At 42.9% G+C, this 16,422-nt stretch overlaps 1 protein-coding gene across 1 annotated transcript; it reads left to right on the top strand.

The window, feature by feature from the left end:
• Positions 1–4,509: 4,509 nt before the first annotated feature.
• LOC310783612 (protein mono-ADP-ribosyltransferase PARP12-like) lies at positions 4,510–16,032 on the top strand (the record flags this gene model as incomplete). The annotated part of the gene is made up of 12 exons (XM_083644507.1): positions 4,510–4,787; positions 7,731–7,866; positions 9,795–10,128; positions 10,379–10,429; positions 10,535–10,661; positions 11,012–11,177; positions 11,482–11,602; positions 11,691–11,787; positions 12,374–12,455; positions 12,800–12,930; positions 14,341–14,492; positions 15,153–16,032. 12 exons carry the CDS (start codon positions 4,510–4,512, stop codon positions 15,563–15,565), a joined length of 2,088 nt encoding a protein of 695 aa, XP_083500633.1. The 3' UTR covers positions 15,566–16,032.
• Between the last annotated feature and the right edge of the window lie 390 nt (positions 16,033–16,422).

Genomic DNA, 16,422 nt, shown 5'->3' with positions numbered 1-16,422 from the left:
CCAATTCAAAGTCGATTAACTAATCGTGGCGAAGTAAGAGCCTCGCGGCCCTGTTTTCATCTAGACGGTGTTATTTCTCCCTCACGGGCACGTACGCAAGCGCGTGAACGGACCCTTCCGCTATAAATACTCACACACATAGCTACTAGTCGGCTAACCGCCATTTTGTGCCGAGAACACATTCCCTTAGTCTCCATCTTGGGCCGATCGCCATTTTGGCCCGAAAGCACACTCCTGTATCCTCCATTTTGTGTCTAGTCGGTCGGCCATTTTGAGGAGAGACCCCTCACTCACACACCCACACACACACACACTCTGCCTCCCTCTAGTGTTCATCCGGTGCTTTACACTTTTGATGCAGATAAATATCCCCACCTCACATTTATCGACCATGCATTGAAATGTTTAGAATGTAACTCAGTTATAACTTGAATTCATTGACTGTATTGCCAATCCCTCTCTTTTATTTTATATATAATAAATATTGTCAACTTTTATTAGAATTCAACTGTTTCAGAGTGATTTATCCCTGGGTTGTGGCTAGATGGGGTACAGCCACGGATGGAGTGACGTGAAATGGTGGCAATTGTTAGTCCATGTGATTTGTGTTACTTCTGATGACCAATACCATTTTTATTATTTTTTAGGGCTTTATAGCATGAATGAGAGATGAATAGAGGGAACAGCTATTTAAATTTTGTCCAACAAATGAAAATATGAAAAATAAGTCATATTTGAGATCCGGGGGTTTTCATAAAGGATCCGGGGCTTTAGCCCCGAAAGGCCAGGCCTAACGACACCACTGCTTGTAGAGAGATGCTGCTTTATCCTCAAAACGGCATGATAATGTCAATCTAATAAAAAAAGAAGAAAGAAATCTCCAAAAGGCTGTCGGTGATGTCAGGTGTCGGACGCGATGATGCAATTGTGCCAATATGCGACATTCCACTTCATGTTGTACTCTTAGATTGAATGGTGAGAAGAACCTAATTGACACACATAATTTGCGAGCAGATAACAGAGATTCCAGAGCAGAAATCGCTTAAGAAGTAAGTAGAGAATCCTTGGTGACAAGCAGGCCTATAGCTGCGTCTGTGCGCATTTGGCACAGGGGTGAAAGGAGGGGATGAGATGGCAAAATGGCCAGGACCTCAGAATTAGGCAAGCGAGTAGAACAAGATCCTATATAGACCCTTCTCACGGGGGCCATTTTGTGTCGAGAAGCCAGGGTAAACACAGGTGCAAGCAAAACACTAATGAGGGTTTCCAAATCCCAATCATGGAAGTTGGAAACCCTCATTAGTGTTTTGCTTGCACCTGTGTTTACCCTGGCTTCTCGACACAAAATGGCCCCCATGAGAAGGGTCTATTGCGTAAACCATCATGTTCTGGGGAATATTGCTGAAGTGAACTCAGTGACACCGATGCCACAGCAGAGGGCAGTACTACCCCACTACCCCACATCTGTCCCCTCACGACACACATACATTTTTAACATGTTGACATGACACACTCGAGATTTATTTCTACGATCAGGCGTACTTACCACATAATCTGTTTCACTCAGGCATTTTTCAATCACATACGGCCCACTAAACTTCGCCTGCAAGGAAGAAGTTATCAGAGGAAGCAAAACAAGCACTTTATCACCCACAGCAAAGCTCCTTCTAGCAGCCTTCTTATCATAAATGTCCTTCATCTTAGTCTGTGAACCTGCCAAAGCCGAGTGTAAACGTTCTCTAAATTTACACACATAATCCAACACATTTGTGGTGTCATTGACAGTTTATGACAAGAACTTCCCCCTTATACCCTCATGAGGTGTTAATTAATACTACACCACTCTGGAGCCAGTTTATTGAGTGACCATTTTTGGTCACTCAATATGTTAAGAACAAATTGTTGATTTTTTTTTTTTTTTTTTGCCAAACCTTATACCCTCAGATGACATCATACATACCCAAATGTTTATTCATTTTCAGAATTTTAACCCTTTATAAGCCAGTTTGTCTTGATTATAAAAAAAAATGCTTTCTATTTGTTTCAGCTTTCCACAATTTCCCACAAAATACAATTCGGTGGTATCAACACTCAGGGGTATATGTAAAAGTTTGGCACCAACATTGTGTTTGTTCCACTTTTATTTTTGACGCAGTGTCAATTTAAAAAAAAACTACACCTAAACGGCATTAACGTGATATCTCAGGAATGCCTTGACGGAATTTAATCAAACTTGTCTCAAACATCGACTTGGACTCAAGGATGAACTGATTAGATTTTGCTGGTCATAGGTCAAAGGTCATGCTCACTGTGACCTCTCAAACGCCATTTTCCAGCTTGTTAACGCGATATCTCACGAATGCCTTGACGGAATTTCATCAAATTTGCCTCAAACATCGCCTTAGACTCAAGGATGATCTGATTAGATTTTGGTGGTCCAAAGGTCAAGGTGAGCTCTCGAACACCATTTTCAAGCTTGTTAACGCGATATCTCAGGAATGCCTTGACGGAATCTAATCAAACTTGTCTCAAACACCGACTTGGACTCACGGATGAACTGATTACATTTTGGTGGTCAAAGTTCAAGGTCACTGTGACCTCTCACACACCCAATTTCCAAGCTCTGTAACGCAACATCACAGGAGCGCCTTGACGGAATCTCTTCCAATTTGCCTCAAATGGCGATTTGGACCCCAGAATGAACTAATGGCGGAGACATAAGTCTGCGTTGCGGTCGTTCTAGTTAAAATCTCGCTCCCACTGGATGTATGGACTTTTTGTTTTCTACTCCAGTTTAGTTTTCAACACTTTAATAGTCTGCTCAGCCATTTGGTAGAGCACATTTTGAGTCACTTTTTCTTATTGAAAAATGTGGTGAACTTAACTCAACCTTACTGAGCCTTCTATCACTCGTTAGACTTTGTTTTTACTCTGAGGAAGACACTGTTTCGTGTTGAAACTTTAGTCTTTTGTTTGCACCTTATTAAATTTGCCTAAGTTTGACCGTGCTCCAGTTTGCTTTTTTTCATCCATCTACAACTCGGTTGAGGTATACTATGCTAAAAAATTCCACGAGAGGCCACTCTGCTTTTTAACAGTAGCCTAAGCCTTTTCAGTCAGTCTGCTCCCAGGAAATTGGAAAAAGAAAATCACTCCTGACGTGGACTAATTTTGGTTGAATTTTCAAATGTAAGCTTAGTTTTTTCCACACATAATATCATCCAACATGTTACTAAACAGAATTGCCAATTTGGCTCAAATGTCGACTTGGCCTCAAGGATGAACTGATTAGTTTTTGGTGGTCAAAGTTCAAAATCACTGTGACCTCAAGAGTGCTTGTTTCATGGTCATTAATGCAATATCTCAGGAACGCCTTGACAGAAGCTATCTATATAAATTTGGCAATGTGGACTCTGTTTGTTTCAAGAATTTTGGCCAGCCACAGCTATGCCTGTTTACGTGGGATCGGGCTGAAACTTTCAGGAAGTGTAAAGAGCACCCGTACAGATTTTTTAATTAGGTAATTGCCCAAATACCTAATGACATCAGTGATGTCATCAATTATGTCATACCATCACTGATGATGTCATCAGTGATGTCATACATCGGCATTGTGACATCACTGATGATGTCATCAGTGACACACACACACACATGATAGACTGAGGGGGAGAGAGGGAGACATTGCGCGCCAATAGGGCAGGCGAGGCCATGCAGCAGCCGAGCTGCGGGCGGGGCCGCACAGCAGCTGAGCTGCGGGCAAATGAGTAAACAAGGTAAACTGATTGTCAACATAGCTCTTAATTATAAAAGTCAAGTGCTTTTAAACTACACACTTACTATTATGTTTTGACTTCTTTTAGGATGTAGGCCTAGTTGAGGGTAAACCCAACTAAACCCAATTTACACATTTTATTTACAAAACAATTTACCATTTCTTTTAGGCTGACAAATCTGTATACCATAAATTCATATTATCCATCATAGCATTTGGTATCAAAGTGATGCAAGATATTATTAGGGTATTTTGAGTAAATGAGCATAAATATATGCTTCCTCTGAAAATATCAGTTCAAAGGCAATCACGGTTAAAAACATTCGTTAAAACACACACACACACACACACACACACACACACACACACACACACACACACACACACACACACACACACACACACACACACACACACACACACACACACACACACACACACACACACACACACACACACACACACACACACACACACACACACACACACACACACACACACACACACACACACACACACACACACACACACACACACACGAAGCATGAAAGTAAATTGCTCACTGAGGTCTCCAGGCGGACAGCATCGGTACAGCACCAGTCTTGCTTTAGTTTCGGTTTCCAATCACCAGAAATGAGACGGAAATAAACCTCCAGCGACGCCGACTACTGTAAGAGGACTTGGCTCCGCTCAGACAGTAGTCGACGTAACGTTACTGAGACAAGAGCTTCAACATGACGGAGTCCGGGGTTATTAAATTCATCTGCGCCAATCAAGGATCAATCAACATCGATGAGCTGGTGTTTATCGGCTGTTTTGGAGACTCCCAGGATGTGAGGGAGGTGATCTCCAACCGGGAGAGGTTTGCTTGGTGTTCCTCAGGCGGGGAGCAGAAGGTCGTGGCCCGGACACAAGTGCGACTGTGTAAAGCCAAAGACTGTCAGGGGAGCTGCAGCAGCTTACATCTGTGTAAAAGGTTCCTGCTGGGCTCCTGCCACTTCACACACACCAGGTGAGTTACACTTCAGTGACAGTGCTATGCTTACAGTGCCTACAGTGTATCATGTGCCTTAACCTGGGCCTGTTCTGTCTGTTTGTAATGTAGTTGGACAGGTACCTCTACAATCCCCGAAACTAACCTTATGTTGAGAAATGCCATTTCTCGATGCCTCGTGCAGAAGTAGAGAAGATTGAGATCTACCTCATTTGACAGAAGTTTATTGAATGGACAATAAACAGATGATAGCCTACAGAGGTCCAGATATGCCTTCTGTCAAAGGAGTGAGAATGAACTCTGAGCACATTCTGGCTATGTCTGTTTACAAAAGTTCTTATATACACACTGGAGAAGGTCGAGATGACCAGCTGTTATTGACATATCAACAATGGATATCAACAGTGAGTTAATATTAGACAGTCATCTCAAATATGTCCCTAGTATTAATAACATGTTGCCTCCTTGAAGATGGCCTGTGGTTTTCTTCCACACGTACATTCTCATCATTTACATGAATTCACCACTTTATCTATCTATCTATCTATCTATCTATCTATCTATCTATCTATCTATCTATCTATCTATCTATCTATCTATCTACAGTATATAAATGGGAGCTAGGGCTCTGTCTGTCCCACTGATGACATCATCAGTGAATTACACACTAACGTGATGATGTCACTGATGAAATGCTATGCAGTGATGATCTCACTGATGACATCATCGGTGATTGATGTCATCAGCGATGTCATACATAGGCATTGTGACATCAGTGATGTCATAAATTTACTCACACACACAAGCCTATAGTTCAGTGATGATGTCACTGATGACATCACTGATGATGTATCAGTGATGTCATAAATCCACTGATTACATCATCAGTGATGTCATAAATCCCACTGGTGACATCATCAGTGATGTCATAAATTCACTCACACAAACAAAGTCACGAGAGAGACTGAGGCAGAGGAGGAGACGGAGGGAGAGAGAGGGAGACATCGTGTCTGTCTGTTGTAGAATGGAATTTACCATCCCTCATCCACTATATAATATATATAACAGCTAATATAAACCAAATTGAATGAAGCCAAGAGTCCAGGAAGTGTCTTATAAAAGTAGATTTAAAAGCCATACATTACTTTGGCAAACTGCATTGCCAAAGGACTGAATTCTCAATGTACACATTTTGGTATGTCATAAAGAGTTCCAATGTATTCAGTGGTGATGTCACAATTTGACATACGCTTTATAGGCAAAGGAAGGCAGAGAGAAACAGAGAGAGGAGGGGTGATGACTTGACTTGGAGCCTACAGGGCCAGGAGCCCTGTAGTCTGTATCAGTGAGGTCAAACTCATGCAGTGGGTGAAAGTTTGTTTTGACCTCTGTGTGCTGTGGAGCAGAGGGTGAAGAAATCTCCTATGTGTCTGCCTGTCCAAATATGCATTTATGACTAATAACACATACCATTAATTATGTGTATGCAATTATAGCTTATTGATTATTAAATGTCAATGGAACTTCAATTTTCCACATCACTGTCTATGTATGTTTTATGTCTGAAGAAGGTGCAAGCTCGAAAACAGGTAATAAATTAAGCAAACTGGAGCTGCTTTGAAGACCGGTTGTTGGGATGTGCATGTCTCCTTCACTGTTTTATATGACAGAGGCTACTCCAAAATAAAACCTAGCCCATGGTCACCACAGGTGATCTGTCAGAATCACAAGTCCAAGGGTCAGGTTCAACCCTTCTAGAACACGGCCGCTACCACACAATTCACAAACTGTTTCTGTACTACTAGGCTAAGGGTGTACCTGGCCCTATAGGTGTGGTTTCCAATATAAAGCAAATAAACAACACAAACAGCTTGTATTGATATACAAAGGAGCCATATGACGATAAAGAAATGTTATACTCAAATTGAACACAAGGTGGCTGTCTAACTCCACATTATGTAAAGAGGATGGCCTTTTAAATGAGTTGATGGGAGATCCCATCAAAACCTCCTTAACACCCCTTAATCTCGACTCCTTATTTTCTAATTTAATGTCAATTAATTAAAATTAAACACGGTGGCCCGACCTATCTGACGTTTGTTTTTGCTTATTTTACGTACTGTGTTGATATGATAAACCAAGTCTACCCAACAGTGACATCTCACCGCTGGCCGCACGAGCTGGTAGTTTTGGGTGAACTGGTGAAGCTGTATTTTTTTCTATTCAGTGGCCCAACATGTAAATGAGGTCTCTATACTAACATTAGTGAAAGTGTTGTTAATTAATGAGATATGAAAGCATCAAACATGCGTTTTACACTTAACCATTTTCTCTTAAACCCAGTTGTTACCCGCCCAGTTTGCTCCGTTCCATTAAACTGTACTAGAAATCTCACGCGGTATGCGAATTTTCAATTCGCCCCCATTTTTTTTTTTTTTTTTTTCTTCAAGTGAAATTATTTCTGGTGACTCACGACACACAGTAGGTCACGGGTTGGCTTTGTTCCAGCCTTAAAACTCGAATGGAATGGGGAATTCACTTCCGGGGCAGGAAAAGTCATGGAAAGTCACATCCATCGTTGTAACACATTCAAAGTTTAACACTGTTACAATATCAACAAGATCCTCCACAAGAGGACACTTTTATGCAACATTTCAGTCCATGCTGTGGAACACCTTGCAACTGTAGAGTGCAATATGTTTAGGAACTTTGGGGGGGGGGGGGGGGGTTTAAGGTCATTGTATCATAGCTTGGGTAGCATACCTTTTTCTTACTTTCAAACTTTATCCATGTGTGAAAAATGTATTTATATGGAAGTAGCACGTCAATTTGTCAGTCTTAAAATTCTATTGATTTTTTTAATCTAAGCTACAGTACATGTTTCTTTTGCAAAATGTCTATGAGGACATTTTTTTAATCAAAAGCATGAAAACTGAGTAATATGGAGACTTTTAATTTTAGGAGAGGATGCCGCTTCTCCCATGATCTGAAGTCTGTGCATAATGTGATGATACTGATGGAGCATGAGCTGGAGGATCTGGACTGGGAGGAGGTTTGCACACTGCTGCTGCAGAACGACGACTTCCTCCTCCCTCCTGTACGTATGAGGGGAAGAGGGTCAAGAGGGAGGGGAGGTTGAAATCAAAAATTGAGTGATTGATCGGGTAAAGAGTGATCTCATGTCCTTTTTATGCCTCCGCCGGCGATAGCCAGGCCGAAGGCATTATGGATCCGGGTTGTCCGTCCGTACGTACGTCCGTCCGTCCGTACGATGTTTGTTAACGCAATATCTGAGGAACGCCTTGACGGAATTTCATCAAATTTGCCTCAAACATCGACTTACACTCAAGGATGATAACGTGATATCTCAGGAATGCCTTGACGGAATTTAATCAAACTTGTCTCAAACATCGACTTGGACTCAAGGAGGAACTGATTAGATTTTGGTGGTCAAAGGTCAAAGGTCAAGGTCACTGTGACCTCTCCAACACTATTTTCAAGCTTGTTAACGCGATATCTCAGGAATTCCTTGACGGAATTTAATCAAACTTGTCTCAAACATCGACTTGGACTCAAGGATGAACTGATTAGATTTTGGTGGTCAAATGTCAAGGTCACTGTGACCTCTCAAACGCCATTGTCCAGCTTGTTAACGCGATATCTCACGAATGCCTTGACGGACTTTCATCAAATTTGCCCCAAACATCGCCTTAGACTCAAGGATGATCTGATTACGGTATATTTTGGTGTTCAAAGGTCAAAGGTCAAGGTGAGCTCTCGAACGCCATTTTCTAGCTTGTTAACGCGATATCTCAGGAACGCCTTGACGGAATTGAATCAAACTTGTCTCAAACATCGACTTGGACTCAAGGATGAACTGATTACATTTGGGTGGTCAAAGTTCAAGGTCACTGTGACCTCTCACACACCCAATTTCCAAGCTCTGTAACGCAACATCACAGGAGCGCCTTGACGGAATTTCTTCCAATTTGCCTCAAATGGTGATTTGGACTCCAGAATGAACTAATGGCGGAGGCATAAGTCCGCGTTGCAGTCGTTCTAGTTTCTTTTTTGTACTGTCACAGGGTCGGGGGGGGGGGCGGGTTATAAAATATGTATATGTTGTATGTATGAGGAGAATACATGTACAGTAATTACATGCAAAACCAATAAATATATGGTTATAAAAAAAAAAAAGATAAAAAAGAGTGATCTCATGTAGCCACACCGCAAGCTTAAACAACAGAACTCTGGAGAAATGTGATGCTGTGGGCTGTCATCGTCTGCTGTCACCTCGGACAACAAGGACAGCAGTCTCAGATTAGAGTGAGATGCTTTGAAACCAGATTGAAGAGGGTCCAGAAGGTCATTCTCGGAGTGATAGATAGAAAGAAAGTTGGTCGGAAACTGCTCGCTCAAGGGTTTTGGATAGAAATGAGAGAAGAGATGCAGGCCTGTAGTCCTAGATAGCAGCAGGGTCAAGGGAGGCAGTGTTTCTCCTACCATTGCCTACCAACGAGACCCTCCACCCCCCCTGAAATAATCAAAATATTGGTATGTTCGTAAATAGCCACTCCGACCACCAGAGCGCACACTGGACCGTTGGTAAATTGGGAGCACTGTTGTAATGGACTCACTCAGATTGGATTTATGTTTATGTTTGTTATTTGGCTAATTTATGTGCGCCCGTTTCATTTCCATCCCCCCGCCCAGGCACATCCCTCCTCCCCCAAAGCAGCAAACCTAGGGGAAACACTGGGAGGGTTTCTTAAGTAAAGGTTTGACTCTGGCAGTTTTGTTTCACGACCTAGCTCTATCAACTTCCCAGTAAACAAGTGAGCAGCAGTGGCAGGCTCTGCCATAGCTCTGCCCGAGGATAGCCCACAGTGTTGTCACTCTTTCCTAACCAACTATTGGGTTTAAATGTCTCCAGAACTCTGTTGTTTGAGCCAGAGAGGTCTGGCTACAAAGGTTATTTTTGCTTCTTCTAACCACCTTTTTCCTCCATTCTTATCCATCTTTTAGATATGCTACAATTACAACAACGGGGATGGGCCATACGGCCGGTGTTCAGACGGTGATGGATGCACCAGGCTCCACATCTGTCAGAGACACCTGAGAGGAGTCTGTTCCTGCCCCAGGGCTCATGATTTTTATGATCCGCAGCCAATGAAAACCCTGCAGGGTAGAGGCGTGCCCGACCACCTGATTCACTCCATGAAGTCTGTTTATATGAACAGAGAGGGTTTGAGGAGCTGGGACAACAAGGGCAACCATCAAGCCACTGCTGCTAGCAGCAATGATGCACTGAACAGAAGACCAAGGCAAAGATCCAAGAACAGCTCAGAGGCTGCTAAAGGTAAATCCAGTAAGACCGTTTTGAAAGCTCCTATGGTAGATAAGCTGTAGAGCTGTGACTTTTCTCCATCGTGGGTGCTGCTGCTGCTAAGCGTTCATTGCTGTGGTGTTTCTGCACGTCCTACAGATCACCTATCAAACAGTTTGGGCAGTAGGCTACTGTGACCTCTTTTCCTTGGATCTTCTGTTAATGCAGTGTGAGCTTCTGCTGCTACTGGAGCTCATGTTGTGTTTCTGTTTGTTTCCATTAGATAAAACGGAGATCTGCTTGTACTTCATCAAGGGACAATGTAAACATGGTGGTGAGTTAATTATAAATACTTCTAGCTAGTTTTATGGAAAATTATGATTATTTATTTTTTATACAAACCATACTACTGATGTGTTTGGTCATATACTCTCCTCAGAGAAGTGTTTTAAAGCGCATGAGAAGCTGCCGTACAGATGGCAGGTGAGACAGGGACAACAGTGGACCGCTCTGCCTGACAACGAGGAGATCGAGAAGGACTACTGTGATCCTGAAAAGACATACAGGTGAGTGTACCTGTATGTCTTTGCTGGCATTCACTGAGATTACTGTCATATGCCTCTGTGGTCATGAAGTCCTTACAACGCCTTGTTCTTAACATCTCATTTTAATCTTAACATCTAGTGAATTCTCTTGCACAGGGGTTCTTGGACACCCAAATAGTTCTATAATATAGCATCCTATATTCGGGATCTTTGGGATAAGTCTCAGAGTTAAATTACAGTCAACAAACTATTTCTCATTTTGCTCTGGAGCCCTCTCAAGGACCTCTGGGAGTCCTTGAACCCCACTTTAAGAGCCACTATTCCAGTAGGAATGTTAGTTGATGTAACATTTCTTGCCCTCTTTTCTGCAGTAGTCGCAGCCAAACTGTATGTTTTGACACGATGACCTGTGGACTGAACGAAGTACGGCGACTCTCCACCGCTTCCTCTGCACTCCATCCGACCTTCGTTCTCACCACCGAGTGGGTTTGGTACTGGGAGGACGAGTCCGGAAACTGGAACCTGTACGCTTCAGCTGTGAGTCAACCACAATCAGAGTCACTTTATTCACAGTGTACAAACACTGTCAAGTAATTTTTCTTGGAACGGATTACACAGTGACATGAGGAAATACTGTTAAACATGATTCAGGGACAACAGGAATTCGCACTTAATATCAGCATGGCAAATTAAAATTTAGGCAGTTCAGATACAATCTCTACTGGTTCTACTAATCTGTGTCCGTACCTCTCATTTGGATGCCGATTGGTCAGTTGCTCTTTCAGTTGTATAATCTCAAGTGTTAAAAATGGGCTTTACTGGCTTTATTTCTGCATTGCAGACCAGTGGACGCCAACCAGCAAACATGAGCAGTGCAGAACTGGAGCAGAAGTTCTTGAACAATGAGAAGGATGTGGTGGAGTTCAACGCCAGTTCACAGATATATTCGCTCAGTTTCCACGGTAAGTAAGGATTCAAATGTTCAAATGAGCTTTCCTTATTAAAGTATTTTCTGATTAAATAATCATAGTAACATGATTTCCTGTTCAGATATGATACAAACAAATAAGCAGTATGGCACTAAGAAGGTGGTGAGAAGACGGCCTGTGTTTGTCTCCTCGGCTGATGCCCTAACGACGAAACATAGGTAAGCCTACTGGCGATTACTTTGTCCTGACAGATCAAATACACTGTGTACATTTATTTCTCCCATGTATTTTTAACAGTTTAACAAAACATATTTATTGAATATTTTGAGTTTTCTAAATTGACAAAATGTTTAAAGACCAACCAAAATCCACAAAAACCTTCTAACTATGTAATTTAGGGTCTTATGTGCACAATTGTAAGCCTCAACAAGTAGGACACATTAGTTTCAACCCAAATCCTAAATATCGCCATTTCCCTGTTTTCACTGTATGCTGAGGCAAGGTGTGAAGTGGGTGGTGCTTATGGCTCCAAACGGACTACCATCTGCTGTCACATGGGGTTATCCAATCATCAAGTATCTTGCAGTTGTCCATTCTTACAAAACCTTCGTGCCCCCGCCTGGGCCATGCCTACACCTGTGTCTGTACTTAGATTCCAGCGCAAAACTGGATGGTGGAGGCAGACGATAGCTTAAGACGCAGGGAAGATAGCATAAGAGTTGCGCAAATGGCTACGCAAACGATAGCGCCGTGCGACGATAGGGCCCCTAGTGCCTTGCTCATCAATTTGCCTTGTGTCTGCAGAAAGCCTGTGGGGAATCAATCACATTTCAAAGCTGTACCAGCACACTGGGACAAGACACAAATTCCTGAAACAGGATTCAAGGTAATGTCTTACACACTTTATATAACTGTACCTTCAAACTGCAGCTTGGTAAGAAAAGTCACCTTTGGTCTCCTAACCGCTATCTGCTATCACAGTCTCCAGAAGTTTATGGGATCCTACTAATGTTGTTGTGTCCCTCTGCTGCTTCAGACCCACTTAGATTGTTGTTAAATGCGATCTTATCTTGAATTTCTGCATGTTGGGGGTGGGAGGTCATTGAGCAGCATAGCCTACCATCTGTTCTGTTTCTTAGCTGCTGGTGTTTGAACAATCTTACTCTACTCACACTTCTATATTTGTTAAGATTGTCGATTGTCCTCCTCTGTGTCTTGTGTCTCTTCCAGCGAGTCTCCCTCCAGAGCTCTTCAGTGGAGTATCAGGGGATTGTAGGCCTGTTTCGTAACACGATGAGAGACTTTGATGTTGTCCAGATAGAGAGGATTCAGAACAAAGCATTGTGGGAAGTCTTTGAGTGGTACGTATTTTCTTTTCTCTCTGATTTTTCCTAATTTTCTCCCCAATTGTACTTGGCCAATTTCCTCCTTCTGCCCAAGTCACTACACCCCCTCTGCCGATCTGGGGAGAGCCGTAGACTAGCACCATGCTTCCCCCGAAACATGCGCAGTTGCCAGCTGCTTTTTTTCACTTGACAGCGGGGAGCTTCACTGGCAGCACGTAGCATGTGGGAGGATCACGCTATTCCCACCAGTTCCCTTGCGCCCCGAACAGGCACCCCGGCCAATCGTGCCTGTATGGACGCCTGACCAAGTCAGAGGTAACACGGGGGTGCGAACCTGCGACCCTCGTGTTGGTAGGCAGGGAATCTACCGCTACACTAGCCGGGCACCTGAGTGGTACATCTTTAAAAGTACCAACATACTGTATGCTGAAATGTCACTTTCTCCTGGCTCCCCCTCAGATAGAGGGCCTGCCAGTGACATGTAGCAGCCTCAGTTCTAAACACAGAACTTGAATGGATAGAACGGTCATTCTCATTCAAATCAACATTCCAGGATCGTTCGACCAGCAGACTTTTTTAGGTGAACCATTGGGATAGCGTCTGTATAAATTGGATTACAGCAGTATTGACTTGAGTTTTGACAGTTTGCTAGCATACATACACATCTGTACAGTTCTGAAGCAAGTGTGACAGACTGTTCACATCCTTAATGACCGACTTGAGTTGACATTAAACATCAAAAGAAAGACTTCAGTTGTTACTTGTCACCATGTAGCGACTAACACTTAAAATTCCATAATCGCCATTTTATGCTGTAGCCAAAATTACCAAGGCAAACAGTGGAAGGTCTATCCATTCAGGTTAACCATGGTATGCTATCTGGTCACTTGGTCAGCTACCATCACATAACACATGTGATTAGCACACTAGCTAACATATCTAGTAGAAGCTAGTGCTAACACCTAGTAGTTGAATGTTGGCATTAACATTGGTTGCAATTTGCTAAATGAGCTGGCTATTTAGCTAACTAACTGTTTGGTTACTAGGTTTCAGGTTAACTCAAGCTACAAAGAGTGTTTTTGGAGTAGACTAGTGCGAAAGACAAGACAGTTTCCTGTGTCACCTACATTTGAAAACAGATCCCTTATCACACTCTTCACTTTTAGTGAGAACGTTGCTGAATGGATCTACAGTCAGCCACACATGACCGACACAGGCTTTTTCAGCTAGCTCTCTGTTTCTAGCCTGTTATTATTTCTGTGCCAGTTGTTCAGGGGGACTACTCATTGTTCCAACGGCCCATTATTCCAAAACCTCAGTAGTCAGAAGAATGTCCACCATATTGGACTGAAGGGCCACCTCCCCCGCTATCTGTACCAGGTTATCGCCCCCTTTATTTTTCTAAATCTTATTTTTTCTAAATAGGCAAAAGGATCGGATGAATAAGAGCAACAGTGGGCGAAATGTGATGGAAAGAAAACTTTTCCATGGCACGGACTCTAAACATATAGACGCGATCTGTCTCGACAACTTTGACTGGAGAATCTGTGGGACTCATGGAACCGCCTTCGGGAAAGGTGAGTTATACAAATGAGTTGTGAATTGTGTTTGAAATAAACTAGCGCGGCCTCGCCCGCCCTGCAGCTCGCATACGCAGCTCGACCGCTGTGCGGGCTCACTTGCTCTTATGACATCACTGATGATGTCACAATCTGATGTCACAACTTCGTATCACTGTTGACATCACAACTGCTCAAGTGACATCGCTGATGACATCACTTCCCAGACAAAATTGAAATAGAGAACATTGCCCACATGCTCCCTTTTATAATAGATTATGTGCAGTTGTGTTTTATTTCATATACTTAATGTCATAAAAAAAAAGAAGAATCAGAATTATCTTTGTTGTCGTTATACTCAGGTACAGGCGTCATTATAGTCTGGTATTTCAATTGACTTCTCTCCATGTAGTTAAAAAGCAAAAGTAAAGAACATAAATAAAGCACAAAACAGTAGTAGCAGCATACTGTGTGCAGAACATTTGTGCAAGTGCAGCTTAAATCAAGATAAAATAAAAGGCACTGGTTAAAATCGACACAATTACCCAGCTTACTTGTGATTGTGTGCTTAGATTATTTCTGGAGGGCATAGAGGGAAAAGTACAAAGCACCAAATCCAGGGACTGTCTGGACACCCTAAAAACAAAACATCCTCTCTCTTTCTTTCTCCAATCTCAGGGAGTTACTTTGCCCAGGATGCCAAGTACTCCCACAGCTACACCAGCCAGTCCAACATCAAATCCATGTTCATCTCGCGGGTCCTGGTGGGCGACTTCACCCGAGGATCCTCTGACTACCTCCGCCCTCCCTCCAAGGACGGTGGGGACACGCGCTTCTATGACAGCTGTGTGGACGACATTAGAGACCCCTCCATCTTTGTCGTGTTCGAGAAGCACCAGATCTACCCTGAGTACCTGCTCCAGTACAAGGAGAAGACCTCAAACGCCTTCCATCAGTACTATGGTGCAGCATCGGTACCAGCACCAGCACCCCCACTTAGCAGACCATATCCCACACATGGTACATCAGTTGCCCAACCTAGCACACCAGTTTCCTCGTCAGGCCAGCGTAACGACTGTGTCATTTTGTAAGGTTGGATGTGACTTGAGGTCATGCGCGGACTGCATAATCGGACACGTCGGGCAAATGCCTGGTGGCCTGGCCTGACCTGCAAAAAATTTTTTTTTTTTTTTTTTTTGGTGTGTGCCTGCAATCAGGCCACTCACTGAACAGCAGGCCAGGCAGGCCACTGCTCATTTCTGGACTCTTGTGTTGGAGCCTTGAGTTTTGCATTGCTCAACACTTGGCTATAGGCTATAGAGACTAAAACCATTGTTGGCCTAATTTTTCAGAAACAAAGGTTGGAGCTTGAGCAGAACACACTACCATGTGTTTAATGTTAGGGGCTTGCTTAAACAGGAAGATGTTTAATGAAACTGAGAATATGTTGATGTTTATTATTATTGTTATTATGACGTGTAGTTCTTAAGCCTGTGGAGAATAACGCAGTATGCACGATCTGATCACTCTTCCTTAAATAGTTTGCTGTGAAGCGTTTGTACAGAGGCATGTTTTTGGTTTTACTTCTTCATATTATACTTGCAGTTATCTAGGCAATGTTGATGTTTCTATTAGTGAACAAATAGGTAACATGTATCATCGCGTTAGCATTATATTCACTAAATCTAGCTTCAAACGACCCAAATTGGGCTTCAAACGGCCCAAATTTTTCACGCGTCTGCCCGTATTGGCCTGGCCTGCTTGGTATAAATGCCCGGCCTGAATTATGATCCCAGTCCGCCCCTGCTTGAGGTCACATGTTTGATGATAGATAGCAGTGGAAAGTGTTAAGTAATGGGAAGCATGTCAAATTCTGTAAATTAGCAGCATTTATCAAGTGAAATATGACATTTGACTGGGCTTTAAAAAAAGGACATGATGTGACATG

Source organism: Poromitra crassiceps (assembly GCF_964638095.1).
Source record: "Poromitra crassiceps genome assembly, chromosome: 10".
Taxonomy (NCBI): Eukaryota; Metazoa; Chordata; class Actinopteri; order Beryciformes; family Melamphaidae; genus Poromitra; species Poromitra crassiceps.
The sequence above is the reverse complement of the archived record's forward strand: the minus strand, read 5'-3'. Positions and strand labels throughout refer to the sequence as shown.